A 15340-nucleotide genomic window follows, 5' to 3' on the forward strand; every position below is an offset into this window, starting at 1 on the left:
TCAAGATATTTTTTATGTTACGACAAATTTGCGTCAGTCGAGTGCTGGATTTATCGCGAGGTTTTTAAATTTTTTTGTCATTTTTCGGTGTCAAAATTGAAGAAATTTTTGTCAAAAATGCTCGGAAATTTCACAAAATCAGCCTTAAAAGTCAATAATTTGAGATGTTCTGTGAATCATTTTAGAGTAAGTTGGAACTAGAAAAATTGATGGTGAAAATGTAAAATTTTTGGGGGTAAATTGTGACTCAAGGTCAGCATGATTTTACGTCTCATTATCAAAGCAGGCAGTCAATGAAAAAATTTGTAAATGCGTAGAAAAAGAAGAAGAATTTTTGTCAATTTTTGGGTGACAATTTGAGAAATTGTCAGAAAATTCAAACTTAATCTACACGTGCAAGGCACAAAATTCAGCAATTTTGAACATTTTTTCAATTATTTTGTCAAAAATTATTTGGAAAAAAGATAACAAGCGGCAATGTAGACCATACATGATAATAAAAGACTTGTATCCACTCAAAAAGTGATAATTAAATGCCATACGCCTAGTTAGTGAGGATAAAAGTTGGCCAAAAAAAAGAAACTCGTGATATTGGCATAATAAGTGTTAATGTAAAGAAAATATTTTGGATTATGTGAAGAATTATTTATTAAAATTTGATAATTTAGTGATTGATTGATTGGAGATTAAGGTTTTTAGATTTTAGTGAATGATCATAGTGGAATCATAGTAGAATATACTCGTTTTAATGTAATAGATCGCATCAAAGTATCAGTGATGTTGTTCTGTTGATCATTTATTACATAATGCCTATTTAGGAGCGTATTCATAGTGAAATTGAGGATCTTATTTAAAAATAATGGTTACCCATCGTTGAAATAAAGAACTCCTCTTGACACTCTACTATTCACTGTCTTGCCAAAGGTGAAAACCCACAGCAGAGATTATTAAGCAGATTTTTGTCTATTATGTCTTTATTGTACGATAACAGCCCTAATGCTATACTTACTTTGTTACTTGGCTGGCCATACAAGTCAATTGTGATTCATTACCTCTTTCATTGAGCTTCATGGTCGCCTTAAAGCTCTGGAGTGCTGAATATATCTATCCAATAAGATTCTAATTGATTTATTCTCGATCTTATAAGAATTCGAAGAAGTTAGAACCAAATTTGTCAGTAAGAGGTCGTTAAGTTTATTACGAAACGCACCTAAGATGCTGGGAGGGTGGAAAATAATGAAACTGAGATTCTGAAACGGCCAGAGTGACGGAGGTTGACCTGGATTTTGTATTTTGAGATTTTATTGCGGAGGAATAGGGAAAGATGATCAAAATATCTAAGAATAAGTCCTTTTGATCCACTGTGAATCGAAGAGCGTTAACAAAGCGGTGGATCAACGAAAAGAGGTCGTAATGGCTACTTATGCCGGTTTCTTGTGTTCCCAGATGTACCCAAATGTATAACTCCGAAGAATTTTAATTAAGAATCCAACAAATTCACCAATTTTTCATCCTGAAAAACCTCAATTTTCCCAAATTTTCACATAAAACTCATCCCAATAAATTTCACATATATCCACATATATCCATTCTAAATCTATTTTTATATCACACACAAGAAACATAACTCAACTTCAATTACGTCGGCAAAAAAATTATTTTTTAGCAACTCACGAGTGCGGTCGGTGATAATGAAAAAGAAACAAAAAAAAAAGCAAGTCAAACAGCTGTTTTTTGAGATTTTTTTATCAAGTGTCTGAATTAAAAATTTTTTTGGTCAGGTGATGTTTTGTATGACTAACTAGAATCGTGCAGTGATTTGTTATTACTTTTGAGCGATAAGGCATGGATTATGACATTGATTGGGGAGATTTCATCAGAATTATTGAAGAGATTAAAGGAAATTTTTTGGGTCTGCCGCAGTTGCTAGTTGAAGTTTAAGGAAACTGGTTTGAACTGGAACTGCTGGAAAGGGTTTTATGTTGGTAATGTTTGTTATCTCTTATCTGGTTCATGTGAACAATTTTTGAGTCTAGTTGGGGCTTAGAATGAGACTTTGATGGAGTGAGTTGTAAAAAATTGGGGATTTGGACTTCCTGGTGGATGTGGCCTCGAGTGTCATTTCAAACTGGCATTTAGAAGCTGTAGTTTGGCTTTAGGGGGTTTAGAGTCAGTTTTCAGTCCCTCAGTGTCCTCAGTGTCCTCAGTGTCCTCAGTGTCCTCAATATCCTCAGTATCCTCAGTGTCCTCAGTCCCTCAGTGTCCTCAGTACTTCAATCCTCAATCCTCAGTCGCAACAATTGCTTCAGAACCCAACTTAGTCCCCACCACCAAAAAAGCAATAATTCATGTCAAATAAAATGTAAAAAATCATACAAAATTATACAACAATCTCCAAAGCTACAAAACCAGATTTTACTGAAAAGAATCTGAAGAAATAAAAAAAAATCTAAAAAGCGTGTAGAAAATGTGACGCAAAATTTTTACGAGTGTCGTTGAACCTGCTACTAGAGACAAATAATATATTATGTGAACAAAAACGAAGAAAATGTCGCTTAGATAATGAGATTCTCAAACTTATTTTGACTGTATTTGAGTTGTGGTATTGACATATTGAGACACACCTCCGTGAAATTGAGTTGATATATTTGTATGAATTGATATTTGAGTAGATTCATAGCAATTTGATGAAGTTTGTTGACAATTCGACATTATTGACTAATTTTGTGGGATCTAAAGTTCCATGTTGATCCATGGGATGCCTTACATGATGCTTTAAGCTGGCTTATGCTAGCTGATACTCTAACCTATCCTTCAGAGTTGACAGGACTCTATTATTCAGTCCGGACTCCAGTTGAGGCACCATTTTAGACTTTTGGGAGACTCCCAAGGTCCCTTCAACTCAGGAATCCTTCCAAAGATAGAATTTCAATAGTCAGACTAATTATGTTGAGCCATAGAGACCTCAAAGAACAGATCTTGAAGTTGGCATGAATTTTATATTAAAAAGTCAAGTTTCTTCGAAATTTAAGTCAATTCCGAGCTTAGGAACTATCCTAGAACAATTTTTCACATATCTTTTACTAATTTCAGATCTTATCATGCTCATTCTCAACATCAAACAAACACTATAAAGCATATAAAGGAAAGATCTACAGTACAACAAAAGATGCAGTTGAGGATATTCCAAATGGATCAAAATTGCTTGTTGGTGGATTTGGTAAGTCTCGTGCAAGAACCAAGCAGTTGATCAATACAAAATCTACCACCAGAGGTGTGTGACTCTGAATTGGTGGCTGATTTAGCTTGAATCCCGGCCAGAATCTCACTGATGTCGCTAATACTGCATTGAGCATTCTCAGACATTGAACTGATTATAATATTTCTTTTCAGGTCTTTGTGGAATTCCAGAAAATTTAATTCAAGCTCTTTTAGACACCGGAAAGACAGGACTTACAATTGTCAGTAATAATGCTGGTAAGTACAAAATTATTGAATTTTTGAACAATCCCTGGATTTGTTAATGCAAAAAAGGTCCTTCAGCTTAAAATCCACAATTTTCTAACAATTCCCTTCAATCTTTCCAGGCGTCGACAACTTTGGTCTCGGCCTCCTTCTCAAAGATCGTCGCATTAAGCGTATGATTGCATCATATGTCGGTGAAAATGCTGAATTTGAACGACAATATCTCACCGGTGAACTTGAACTCGAATTGACACCACAAGGAACATTAGCCGAAAGAATCCGTGCTGGCGGTGCTGGAATTCCTGCATTTTTCACACCAACAGGTTTCGGTACCTTAATTCAAGAAGGTGGATCACCAATTAAGTACGGCGAGGGTGGTAAAATTGTCATTCCAAGTAAGCCAAGAGAAATGCGTGAATTTAATGGAGTTCCATACATTATGGAAGAGGCTATAACTGGTGACTTTGCACTCGTTCGTGCCTACAAAGCTGATGAGATGGGCAACTTGATCTTCAGAAAATCAGCACGTAATTTCAATCCAACAATGTGTAAAGCAGCAAAAATTACAATTGCGGAAGTTGAGGAAATTGTGCCAGTCGGCGAACTTCAACCTGACGAAATTCACATCCCGAGCATCTTCGTCCACAGAATTGTCAGATCTACATTTGAGAAAAGGATTGAAAGACTTCAGGTACGTCGTCCGGACGGCGCACCATCAAAGACAGCAAAGTCACGCGAGAGAATTGCCAAACGTGTAGTTTGTGAATTTAGTGACGGCATGAATGTCAATTTGGGTATTGGAATTCCAGTATTGTCAAGTAATTACATCCCAAAGGACATTACCGTACATTTACAGTCAGAAAATGGCGTTCTTGGTCTTGGACCGTTCCCAGAGGCACATATGGTCGATGCTGACATGATTAATGCTGGAAAGGAAACAGTCACAATGATTACTGGTGCATCAATATTCTCATCGGATGACTCATTTGCTATGATTCGTGGTGGACATATGGATATTACAGTTTTGGGTGCTATGGAGGTGTCACAGTATGGTGATTTGGCTAATTGGATGATTCCTGGTAAGGAAATTGGCTGGAACTGACCCAAAAATGGAGTTTTTGAATGAAAATTTTGTGTACTTTTAGGTAAACTTGTAAAAGGTATGGGCGGTGCCATGGATTTGGTTGCAGCTCCAGGAACAAAGACTATTATCACCATGGTGAGTTGACATAACCTCAAAATATCCAACATAACCTCAAAAAAATCCATCATAACCTCAAAGTTGTTATTTTAACCTCAAAAATATCCAACATAACCTCAAAATTATCCAACCTAACCACAAAATACCCAATCAAACCTCAAAATTCCTATTCTTTCCAGGAACACAACAACAAAGACGGCTCACCAAAGCTCCTCAAACAATGCTCACTTCCACTGACTGGCAAGAATGTCGTTGACATGATTGTGACAGACAAGGGCGTCTTTAATGTTGACAAAGAGAAAGGATTGACACTCATTGAAATAGCCGAAGACATTACACTCGAACAATTGACAGCAGCAACAGATGCTGAATTCAGTATTGCTGAGAACTTGAAGCCAATGCAACAAATTTAAATGGGGAGAAAGGGGATGATAATTAGGGGATGATAAGAGGGTGGAGCTGGGAGTCGACCTGGAGCTCTGTAAGAGGGTATTAGATGGGGTATGGGCATGTTAAAAGTAGAACTATTTTGAAGATATTATAGAGGAATTTTATGTCAAGTAAGCATGCTCATTTGCTGGATTTTTTGAATGTCGAAAGGGGAAAAATTGAGGTTGAAACAGCAAATTTAGGGAATTTTTATAAAAAAAAGAATCAACAATTGTACCTCAAATTTACATAATTATACACAAAAAAAACTCATCTAAATCAGTGATGGACAACCTTAATTAAGAATCTACTGTGAACTAGAATGTGGCAAGATATGCCGTATTGAGTAACTACCTAAGGACATCAGTGTGTCGCTGTATTGCTGTATATTCTTTAATAATGAATAACGGTACAAAGGTGCTTATGATCAATTTATTTAGTATCAGAATTGATAAGAGTTCATCACATTTTGTCCTGCCAACTCCGTATGGTTCATTAATTGCAATGGCACACCTACAACAGGTTGGTCATCACTGATCTAAGTCAACCAACAAGTTTTATATCACAAAATATACATTTATAACGGGATTTGAAATATTAATTCAAATCAGAGCTCAAAATCGACTCGGATTTTGTATGGAAAAGTCGACTTGACTTCAGTCGAAATTGGAGTCAATTTTGAGCTCTGATATAAATTTTCAAATTTCTTTGTCATAAAATAAAATTGAAAAATTGCATTTATAAGTTTTCCATGAGTAAAATCTAGTGATATTCTGTATCAATGATTAAAAATCATTAATAATGTTCAAAAACTCTCATTTAATGACGCATTTGAAAATTGGTAATATTTTTTTAATATTTTTAATTTAATAAAAAAAAAATATTTGAAGAGAGAAATCTTAAAAATTATTGAAAATTCTCGAAAAACAACCAAAATTTTTTTAAAAATTCATTTGAAAAATTTAGAATTCAAAAATGAAATTGTCAAATTTTATTTGATAAACTCAAATTATAATTTAAAAAAAAAGTTAAAAATTAAAATTTCTTTAAAAAGAATTAAACTTCTAATAAAATTAGAAAAAAATCGTCAAAATAAAATTTAAAATGTTAAAAAAATACAAAAAATGTAATTTAAAATAGTTTAAAAGCCTTTAACATGTAACAAAGTGTTCAACATTGTGTTCATCTAACAAAAAATGAGAGAATAAATATAAAAAAATATAAAACATTTTTATGTCCAATTTTTTCATATTTTATAAAAAAGTCACACAACTTCTCATTTTTAAATCCACAAAAAATTCTCTGAGAAATTCTCAAAAATTCTCACGTCCCCAACTCTTCCAACTCCACATTCCACACTCAGTTCACTTTTATCACCCAAAGCATCAACAATCCAGTCATGTTCCTCACTCTTCTTATCACATTCTCCTCAATTTCCATCCAAAACTCAATTTCACTATCATTGACTCCAATATTAATTGAAAGTCAAGCCATCGACTCCGAAAATTACTTTGAATTTCCAAAAAACTTCTCATTTGGTGCCGCAACAGCTGCTTATCAAATAGAAGGTGGATGGCAAGAGGATGGCAAAGGACCGTCAATTTGGGACACATTTGTGCATGATCATCCGGATATGATTGCTGATGGAAGTAATGGAGGTGAGTTGGAAGTGGATTTGAGGCATTTTTTGGGTATTTTATCAGTTTTTTGGGTCTGCAGATGTCGGAGATGATTCATATCATCACTTTATGGATGACATAAAGGCATTAAAGGAAGTCGGTGTAAGTGACATGGTCAATATCTATAAACCACATTAAATAACTCAATTATCTCTGTCCATACAGTTTGAGCATTATCGCTTCTCAATTTCTTGGTCACGACTGTTCCCAACAAGTACAGTCGTCAATGAGAAGGCATTTGACTACTACAACAAGCTGATTGATGCCCTAATTGAGAACAACATCGAGCCAGTCGTGACAATGCTACATTATGACATACCACAATGGATACAGGACACTGGTGGCTTCCTTAATCCATACTTTATTAAATATTTCAAGCTTTATGCCTACACATTGTACAAGAATTTTGGAACTAGAGTCAAAATTTGGATAACATTTAATGAACCATTTGAGAGTTGCGTTGAGGGATATTCGTATGGGTCAAGTCCACCGCTGATTACCCTACGGGGTGTTGGAGAATACATGTGTGCACATCATGTCATTTTGGCACATGCAGCTGCTTACGAGACCTACAAAACTCACTTTAAGCAGGATCAACGTGGAATGGTTGGAATCACCCTCGACAGTCGATTCTATTTCCGTAAAAATCCACAAGATCCACAAGATATTATCGATAGATTTATGAATTTTGAGCTTGGATGGTTTGCGCATCCAATTTATAGTAAATCTGGTGGATATCCGCAAGTCATGAGAGATGAAATTGATGAAAGAAGTAAGAAGGAAGGACGTGCTTGGTCGCGACTTCCAGAAATGACTGAAGACATCAAAAATTTCGTCAGAGGAAGTGCTGACTTCCTTGGATTCAACTATTATTCATCAAGGTACGCAGAACTCGACACATCTGATTACAATCCATCCTCAAATCCAACAATCACCGACGATTCTCGGATCCGAACCTCAATTGATCCATCATGGAAGCGTGCAAAGTCATCATGGCTGTACAGCGTTCCACAAGGTCTTCATGATGCTCTTGTGTGGATTAAAGATCAATATGATAATGTGCCGGTGCTGATTACTGAGAATGGATGGAGTGATGATGGACAGCTGGATGATAATGGAAGGATTGAATACTTTAGGGATCATTTGATTGCTGTGGCTAAGGCGATAAGTGTGGAGAAGTGCAATGTTATTGGATATACAGCGTGGTCTATTATTGGTAAGTTGGGGCATATTGGGGGATATTGGACTCTCAAGTTCTCTAAAGCCTTGACACTTGAATTTAATGGAATTCGATCAGCAAAAGAGGCAGCTTGACAGCTATTTTTAGAGTTGACAGGAATTCAGACTCTATGGAGCTGTGACGTAACTAGAAGGGGAGGGGTGGGGGTGGAAGTGCTCATCACCAACTCCCTCAAACCTTCCCCCTTGACACGTGAATTTAATGGAATTTGAACTTGAAAAGAAGCATCTCAAGCTATTGTCAGAGTAGCCAGGACTCTAGACTTCATGGAGCAGTGGGGTAGTCAGAAAGGGTAGGGAGGGGATGGCAGGGGTTCTCCACCAGCCCCTCTTTCCTTCTCCTTGACACTTTAATTTCATAAAGGAGGAATCTCAGCAATTTGTCAGAATTTCCAGGTCTCCGATGATATCGTGGAGCAGTTGCGTAGCTAGAAGAGGGTGGAAAGGGGTGGAAGAGGGTTTTCACTAATCCCACCCCGTTCCTTATCTTCTGAATACGCTCCAGATAACCACAATGAGATGATCTTCCGTTCCCAAGTATATGACTCATGACTCAATGCTTAATCACTCTTACAGATAACTTTGAATGGCGAAAGGGCTTTAGTGAACGGTTTGGTATCTACCACGTCAATGTGACAAGTCCAACGAAGGAGAGAACAGCCAAAAAGTCAGCGAAATTCATGAAGGATGTGATCAACAATAGATTTATTGGTGCATAAAAGGAGAGAACAGATTTTAAAGCTGAAATTGTTAATTAAGCCTGAATTATTGTTATTAATTATGGGGGACGTTCAGTTATTACGTCACATTACTACTTATCTCCTTTGTAGCTTCATCCCTTTTAATAAGCCATACATAATAACTGATCAACCCCAATTTACATCCAATTTTATTGAATAGATTTACTAAATTTACATTAAATAATTTTCATAATTTTCCATTTTCACTTCCTCAATCACATACTCTTCAAGCTTAATCTGGTTCTCATCCTCAACCCACTTCCCTCTACTTCTCTGCTGTCTGATCCTTTGTTTCTCCAACCTTTTCTGACGTTTTTCTTCACTTTCGCAATTTCTCTTTTGAGCTTGTCGAATTCTTTCTCTTTCCAGTCGCATTTGATGCTCCTCCTCGGTTTCGTTTCTTCTTCTTGTTTTCTGTCGATTCCGTTCAATTGCGAGTCTACGCTGACGTTGTTCTTCCGTTTCTCTCATGCGTCTTAGTCTGGATGCGTCTGCTTCTCTTCTAATTTGACGTTCTTCTGCTGTTTCGTTTTGATGATCAAGTTGTAGCTGGAGACTGTACTGTTCATGTCTACGCTCGAGCTCCTCTGAACTAATGCCATTGAGGAGAATTGGGAAGATCCAATTTAGGTAGGAATTTAATAAATTTAAAAAAAAAAAAAGCTTTTGGATTTTTTTAAAAAATTAAACTTTGTTTTTATTCAGTTAAGCTGAATCAGCCAGTTAGAGAGCAAATTGAGACCTAGTCTGGCTGAGAACTTATTATGCTTTACGTACCCGAAAGGCAAATGAAGTAGAAAAGGCAAATTAGAGTCCTAGGACTTCATGACTCTAGCATAGAATTGCAACCAATCTGATTTCACTGAATCATGCAGACATTAAGACACTAATTCTGCATTTTCTACGTTATGTCCTTTTTGGGGTGGATTAAGCTAAACATCCCCGAATAGCACAGGTCTGTTAATTGATCCAAAATTCGATGCCAGTCTGACATGACTCTGACTTGGTTCTTGGACACAATTCCAAAGTCACCGATTCCAGCACCATTCCAGAGTCATGCAAGCCTGATCCCAGATTTTGGATCAATTAACCAACTTGTGCTAATCTGCATCAATTAAAAATATCATCAATTTACTTGAATTTCATCTAAATTGACAGTCAGCAACCTACATTGAACTCATAGAGCCTCCCTCCGTCTCACTATCTATCACTTTTCGTGGAAATCGCTTATAATACTCCTTAATTCCATCAGCCACATGATCCGTCGTGAATGTTTCCGTTGAATTAAAATTAAGAACATCTAAAATGAGCTTCTGGAATGCATAATGTTCAGACAGCAAGACTCGATTTGATTTTGTCGTTTGTGGATTGTCGGAGCTGGAAATGAAGATTTAGTGATAAATGTCATGAATTATTCAGGAACCGCTCACGGATGACCGTCCCCTAACATGTATACTCACTTTTTCTTATTCTTTTCCGACGCCCATCCACAATTATTCTTAAAAATTGGACTAAACAGCCTGTCGATGATGCCTTTAATGACTCCATAATGTGTGTGCTTTGATGATCCTTTTGGGCAGTGCTTATGAAGGTACACAGTCTAAAAACCAAAATCCCAAATCAAAATCCAACCTTAAAATCCACAAATTTTCATACTTACACATTTACCGCTGTATTCCTGATCATTCTGGACTGATGATAAGAACTGCTTAAATTCATCGACATTATTGATGACGTCGATCGTAAAATCGTCAATTTTGACATCACATTGCAGCTTTGTCTCAATTCTTTGAATTCTTTTTTCTAACATTTTTAAATTATTATTAATTGAGATTTGTTGCTTAATAATTTCATTATTTTGTGCTGATATTAATCGAAAATTGTGCTCATTTGTAGATGATATCCTGTCTAATTTGATCATAATGTGTTTTAGGATGTCATTGTCGTTTGGTTTTGGGGTTGATTTTGGTGCGGGCTGGAAGTAGATATTTTGGAATTAATTTAGTAAGGCAATAATAAGTTTAGGATGTGGAAAATGTTCAAAAATGACCAAAAATGATCAAAATTGATAAAAATAAGTTTGAGGCATTTGGTAGCCAGGTCTGAGGTAACTCGCTTAGTACTATGTACGCTTCTTCCTGATTTTGAAGCCAATCGAACACAGGAACTAAAATTGAAGAACAAACCGGCAACTCTGGTCTTGGACTTGAACGTTGTGACATTGCTGACCATGCCAGAGTCATGTCAGCCTAACTCATGAGGTAATCCCCTCCCCACGCCTGAATCCACCCCTTCTTGATTTAGAAACCATCCCCAGATTCCCATATTCGAAAGCAGACCAACGTGACTCTAACTTATTGACACTGATCTGATTTAAACCAAAGCCAGAGCCATGCTACTTTGGCTCATGAGATGAAGTGTACCTCCCACCACACCGAAATTCCCTCTGCCTGGTGTGAAGGCCAAAACGACCCAAGGAACAAATATTCCGACTTTTTCTGACGTGACTCTGACTTGGAGGTTCTGGTCTGATTTATATAGAATCCGGCATCATACCAGTCTAGTGCATGAGGTAGGAGGTAAACCTCTATTTCCATATGAATACTCTCCTGTCTAAGTTGAACGCCAACTTGATCCAAAAACCATAGTTTCAGCTCAGAACAGCAAGAATCTGACTTGATGACTGTAAGCTGTTCTAAATCAAGTCCGTCATCATGCCAGAATTAAGCTAGAGTCATGCTAGAGTCACGCCGTCCTGGTGCCGGATTTTTTTATTGATTAACCAACTTGTGCTATTCAAGTAATACATGAAGTAATACATGAAACGCCTCAAAATCCCCAAAACTCACTCAATAACAAGATTTAGTGTATTTATGTTCATAAAAAAATGTATTAGATTGACAATTACTTGATGTGACTCGACGTAGACTTGCTTAATGACTGTTGACTCATTATCTTCATCATCTGAGTAGCTTTCCTCCTTGACAATTCCATCCACATTTGCAAATACATCTTCCTGATCATGATCATTGCTGTCATCTTCATAATTGTCTGAATTTGAGTTGTCATAGTCATTTGATCCAGATTCATAGTAATCTATGGATTCTGTGTCTTGTGCTGGATGTGCTGCTTTGTTTGTTTTTCGGAGTTTAGCATTGGAACTGCTTAATTTTTTATTATTTTGTCTTTTTAAATTTTTTTTGGATTTTTCCATTTTTATGCTGGATTTTAGGTCACTTTGCAGGGCTGCAGACTTGATCTGTGCCTTAATCTTTCAATATTTTGATTCCTTCACAAACTTTTTCACATTCACAATTTTTCCAATGTAAACAGATGCAAAAAGTCATGTTTTGTTTCATTTTCAGCCTGATTCCAAACTTTACATCCTACAAACTCCCATCAAGTCACTATATCGAAGTTCTATCCATTATTTTTATTTATATATTTCTAATTCCATCGCAATTTATTTGATATTTTAATTTTTAACCCTATAAAGTGCCTTATATCCACCATTAAGACTGATGTCACATAAATAAGAATTTTTACAGCCACAAAATCAACAATTTTACCGTCAATGCCAGCAATTGTGGGGGAATTTTTAGGTGAGTGCTGTTTATTGACATTTGCTCGCCCTTATTTGCACAACAATTGAGATTTTTAGATTATGAGTTGAATGAGTAGGATAGGAAGCTATGGGATGTGAGTTGGTCTTCAATATTTGACTTATTCTGCTCGATTTAGTCTTGATCAGCTCGATTTTGTCTTGATCAGCTCGGTTCAGTCCTAATCAGCTCGATCCAGTCTTGATAAGCTCGATATAGTCTTGATCAGCTCGATTCAGTCCTAATCAGCTCGATCCAGTCTTAGTCAGCTCGATCCAGTCTTGGTCAGCTCGATTAATTCTTAGTCAGCTCGATTTATTCTTAGTCAGCTCGATCCAGTCTTGGTCAGCTCGATCCAGTCATGGTCAGCTCGATCCAATCTTAGTCTGCTCGATCCTAATTTTCTCAGTATCCAATCCTAGTTCTCTATACTTCCTGCTCTATCATAATCAGTAATTTTCATTTTTCTTTTCAGTTTTTCACTTGCGATGAAGCTGAAAAGTCATATTTTAATATTTCTCCTGTTCTTCGGAGTCCATGGCAAGATCCAGGACGATAATCATATCCAACAGAATGTGATAAGTGATGCAGGATCACCAAACGGAACATCCGACTCAAAAGAAGGCAAAAATAACTCAGAAGTGCTTGAAGCGACTTTAGAGGACCGAAAAGTCGATGAATCTCTATGCTTTCATGCTGATGTCGATCAGTTCTGTTTCGAAAAGGAACCAACAAAAGGTTGTGAATGTGAACAGTTTAGGGATGCAATAATATGCTGTAATGTGACGGACATCCTTAAGTCCATCAGTTGCCTCAGCATGAATGCCTCAACATATAAAAATATTCATATTATTAATGCAACACAAGCTGAAATTAATGTCACGCAGTTGAACTCACTCAAGCAGGTAGACTCGCTGGTGATTACGGACGGGAATGTCAGCAGAATTGTTGGACAGTTTGCCAGATTCTCGTCCATAAAGTGCCTGAATTTCTCGAATAATAACGTGACGGAAATCAACGAACGTGCCTTTATGAACCTTAATCAGCTTAAACTTGTGGATCTGTCAGCAAATAATCTCACAAAACTTCCAAGTCTACAGAACACGACCGTCGACATCCTCGGAAATTCCAAAATTTCATGCATCAACATCTCAGCGGCACTCGAAAAGGATGTCAAGTTCCTCAACAAGGAGAAGTCACTGTGCGAAAGTGAGGTCGTGTACTGGTTCAATGACACAGCGTCCATAACAATCTCAGACGTTGAGAAGCGTAAGAAGCTTGAATATGACTGTCCTGAAAAGTGTCGATGTAAGCCTGGACACATGCAGTACACAAATATCGATGAAAATAAGAAGGATCATTTGATATTCATCTCGGATGTCGACTGTTCCAACTCTGGATTGACTAAGTTGCCGACTAAATTGCCTGAAAATACTTACTATTTGAACATCACAAACAACAGCATTTCGTCACTGTCGGCACTGGTTACGAATGATTATTATTTGAATATTAAGAGTCTATTTGCTGATGATAATCTTATCACGACGATTGTGGACTTGGAAGGGTCGAAATTTTTGGAGAATTTTACTGTGTTGTCGTTGAGGAATAATAAGATTAAGGATATACCGTACTATATATTGTCGAATTTGGAGAAGAATCTCAATGGAAAGGTGAGAGAATTTTGTAGAGAATTTTGAGAGAATTTTGTAGAGAATTTTTAGGGAATTTGGAGAGAATTTTGAGAGAATTTTGTAGAGAATTTTGTAGAGAGTTTTGAGAGAGTTTTGAGAGAATTTTGTAGAAAATTTTGTAGAAAATTTTGTAGAAAATTTTGTAGAGAATTTTGAGAGAATTTTGTAGAGAATTTTGTAGAAAATTTTGTAGAAAATTTTGTAGAGAATTTTGAGAGAATTTTGTAGAGAATTTTGTAGAAAATTTTGTAGAAAATTTCGAGAGAATTTTGTAGAGAATTTGGAGAGAATTTTGTAGAGAATTTTGAGAGAATTTTGAGAGAATTTTGAGAGAATTTTGAGAGAATTTTGTGAGAATTTTGAGAGAATTTTGAGAGAATTTTGTAGAAAATTTTGTAAAAAATTTTGTAGAAAATTTTGTAAAAAATTTTGTAGAAAATTTTGTAGAGAATTTTGAGAGAATTTTATAGAGAATTTTGAGAGAATTTCGAGAGAATTTTGTAGAGAATTTGGAGAGAATTTTGTAGAGAATTTTGAGAGAATTTTGAGAGAGTTTTGAGAGCATTTTGAGGGAATTTTGAGAGAGTTTTGAGAATTTTGAGAATTTTGAGAATTTTGAGGGATTTTGAGGGATTTTGAGAGAATTTTGATGAACTTTGTGAGAATTTGATGGAATTTTGAGAGAATTTAATCAAAATTAGTCAAAATTTGCAAAAATTCAATGAAATTTTGAATAATTTTGCCATAAATTTGATTAAATCCATTTCTAAACCCAACTTCCCCTTCCCAATTTCCAGATCCTCTACCTCGGCGGCAACCGTCTCACCTGCGAGTGCCACATCGTCAAGAACATCAACCACTGGCGCTTAATCAACGACTGTGACAAGATTCTTTGCAACAACATGCAAGCCAAAATACTAGAATTAAAAGAAACTGAACTGTGTAAGTCAGGAATTGATGATTGGGCAAATTACATCGAATATTTAATAGTAATTGAGGTTCTGCTGCTTATAGCGCTGTTTACAAAAGTCTCATACGACTATTATGTGTTTAAAAAGACTGGATTTTTGCCATTTCCAGCAAGTTACATCATTTTGTACAATCAAAAGTGAGATTATGTTGAAAATTAAGGAAAATTGAGGTAAATTTAATGAAATTTTTGTATTAGTTGATGAATTTAAATGTGCAATCCATGACAAAATGATAATTGTGAAATAATAAAGTGATAAATTAAGGAAAAAATCTTTATAATTGCCAAATAAAAAAGCTTTTTGAGCTGAAATTAAGGAACAAT

At 36.1% G+C, this 15340-nt stretch overlaps 4 protein-coding genes across 4 annotated transcripts; 3 read left to right on the plus strand and 1 right to left on the minus strand.

The window, feature by feature from the left end:
* The first annotated feature begins 12 nt into the window (after window positions 1-12).
* LOC139100155 (succinyl-CoA:3-ketoacid coenzyme A transferase 1, mitochondrial-like) lies at window positions 13-6037 on the plus strand. Its single transcript, XM_070652761.1, has 6 exons — window positions 13-186; window positions 3094-3220; window positions 3394-3477; window positions 3588-4544; window positions 4611-4684; window positions 4846-6037. The coding sequence occupies exons 1-6, from the start codon at window positions 118-120 to the stop codon at window positions 5077-5079; spliced, it is 1545 nt and encodes a 514-aa protein (XP_070508862.1). The 5' UTR covers window positions 13-117; the 3' UTR covers window positions 5080-6037.
* Window positions 6038-6475: 438 nt separating this feature from the next.
* Window positions 6476-8927, plus strand: LOC139100344 (myrosinase 1-like). Its single transcript, XM_070652963.1, has 4 exons — window positions 6476-6753; window positions 6815-6876; window positions 6940-7990; window positions 8590-8927. Exons 1-4 carry the CDS (start codon window positions 6495-6497, stop codon window positions 8730-8732), a joined length of 1515 nt encoding a protein of 504 aa, XP_070509064.1. The 5' UTR covers window positions 6476-6494; the 3' UTR covers window positions 8733-8927.
* Window positions 8802-12391, minus strand: LOC139100346 (histone-lysine N-methyltransferase, H3 lysine-79 specific-like). The gene is made up of 5 exons (XM_070652965.1): window positions 11662-12391; window positions 10414-10728; window positions 10214-10353; window positions 9924-10130; window positions 8802-9345 (listed from the first exon to the last, which is right to left on the minus strand). The coding sequence occupies exons 1-5, from the start codon at window positions 11965-11967 to the stop codon at window positions 8925-8927; spliced, it is 1389 nt and encodes a 462-aa protein (XP_070509066.1). The 5' UTR covers window positions 11968-12391; the 3' UTR covers window positions 8802-8924.
* hfw (leucine-rich repeat domain-containing protein hfw) lies at window positions 12174-15339 on the plus strand. Its single transcript, XM_070652964.1, has 3 exons — window positions 12174-12355; window positions 12831-14025; window positions 14844-15339. The coding sequence occupies exons 2-3, from the start codon at window positions 12844-12846 to the stop codon at window positions 15156-15158; spliced, it is 1497 nt and encodes a 498-aa protein (XP_070509065.1). The 5' UTR covers window positions 12174-12355; window positions 12831-12843; the 3' UTR covers window positions 15159-15339.
* Window position 15340: the final 1 nt, after the last annotated feature.

Source organism: Chironomus tepperi, unplaced genomic scaffold, assembly GCF_022539635.2.
Source record: "Chironomus tepperi strain 1889 unplaced genomic scaffold, CSIRO-AGI_Ctep_v1 contig_58, whole genome shotgun sequence".
Classification (NCBI taxonomy): domain Eukaryota; kingdom Metazoa; phylum Arthropoda; class Insecta; order Diptera; family Chironomidae; genus Chironomus; species Chironomus tepperi.

Excerpts from the sequence above, each read along its gene's own strand:
- LOC139100155 (XM_070652761.1), top strand. The coding sequence starts at position 118 with ATGCTCGGAAATTTCACAAAATCAGCCTTAAAAGTCAATAATTTGAGA. Across the intron at positions 3,221-3,393 it reads ATTGCTTGTTGGTGGATTTG|GTCTTTGTGGAATTCCAGAA; the intron begins GTAAGTCTCGTG and ends ATTTCTTTTCAG. Across the intron at positions 3,478-3,587 it reads AATTGTCAGTAATAATGCTG|GCGTCGACAACTTTGGTCTC; the intron begins GTAAGTACAAAA and ends CAATCTTTCCAG.
- LOC139100344 (XM_070652963.1), top strand. The coding sequence starts at position 6,495 with ATGTTCCTCACTCTTCTTATCACATTCTCCTCAATTTCCATCCAAAAC. Across the intron at positions 6,877-6,939 it reads AGGCATTAAAGGAAGTCGGT|TTTGAGCATTATCGCTTCTC; the intron begins GTAAGTGACATG and ends CTGTCCATACAG. Across the intron at positions 7,991-8,589 it reads TACAGCGTGGTCTATTATTG|ATAACTTTGAATGGCGAAAG; the intron begins GTAAGTTGGGGC and ends TCACTCTTACAG.
- LOC139100346 (XM_070652965.1), bottom strand. The coding sequence starts at position 11,967 with ATGGAAAAATCCAAAAAAAATTTAAAAAGACAAAATAATAAAAAATTA. Across the intron at positions 10,354-10,413 it reads AGGAATACAGCGGTAAATGT|ACTGTGTACCTTCATAAGCA; the intron begins GTAAGTATGAAA and ends TTTGGTTTTTAG. Across the intron at positions 10,131-10,213 it reads TCGGAAAAGAATAAGAAAAA|CTCCGACAATCCACAAACGA; the intron begins GTGAGTATACAT and ends CTTCATTTCCAG.
- hfw (XM_070652964.1), top strand. The coding sequence starts at position 12,844 with ATGAAGCTGAAAAGTCATATTTTAATATTTCTCCTGTTCTTCGGAGTC. Across the intron at positions 14,026-14,843 it reads AGAAGAATCTCAATGGAAAG|ATCCTCTACCTCGGCGGCAA; the intron begins GTGAGAGAATTT and ends CCCAATTTCCAG.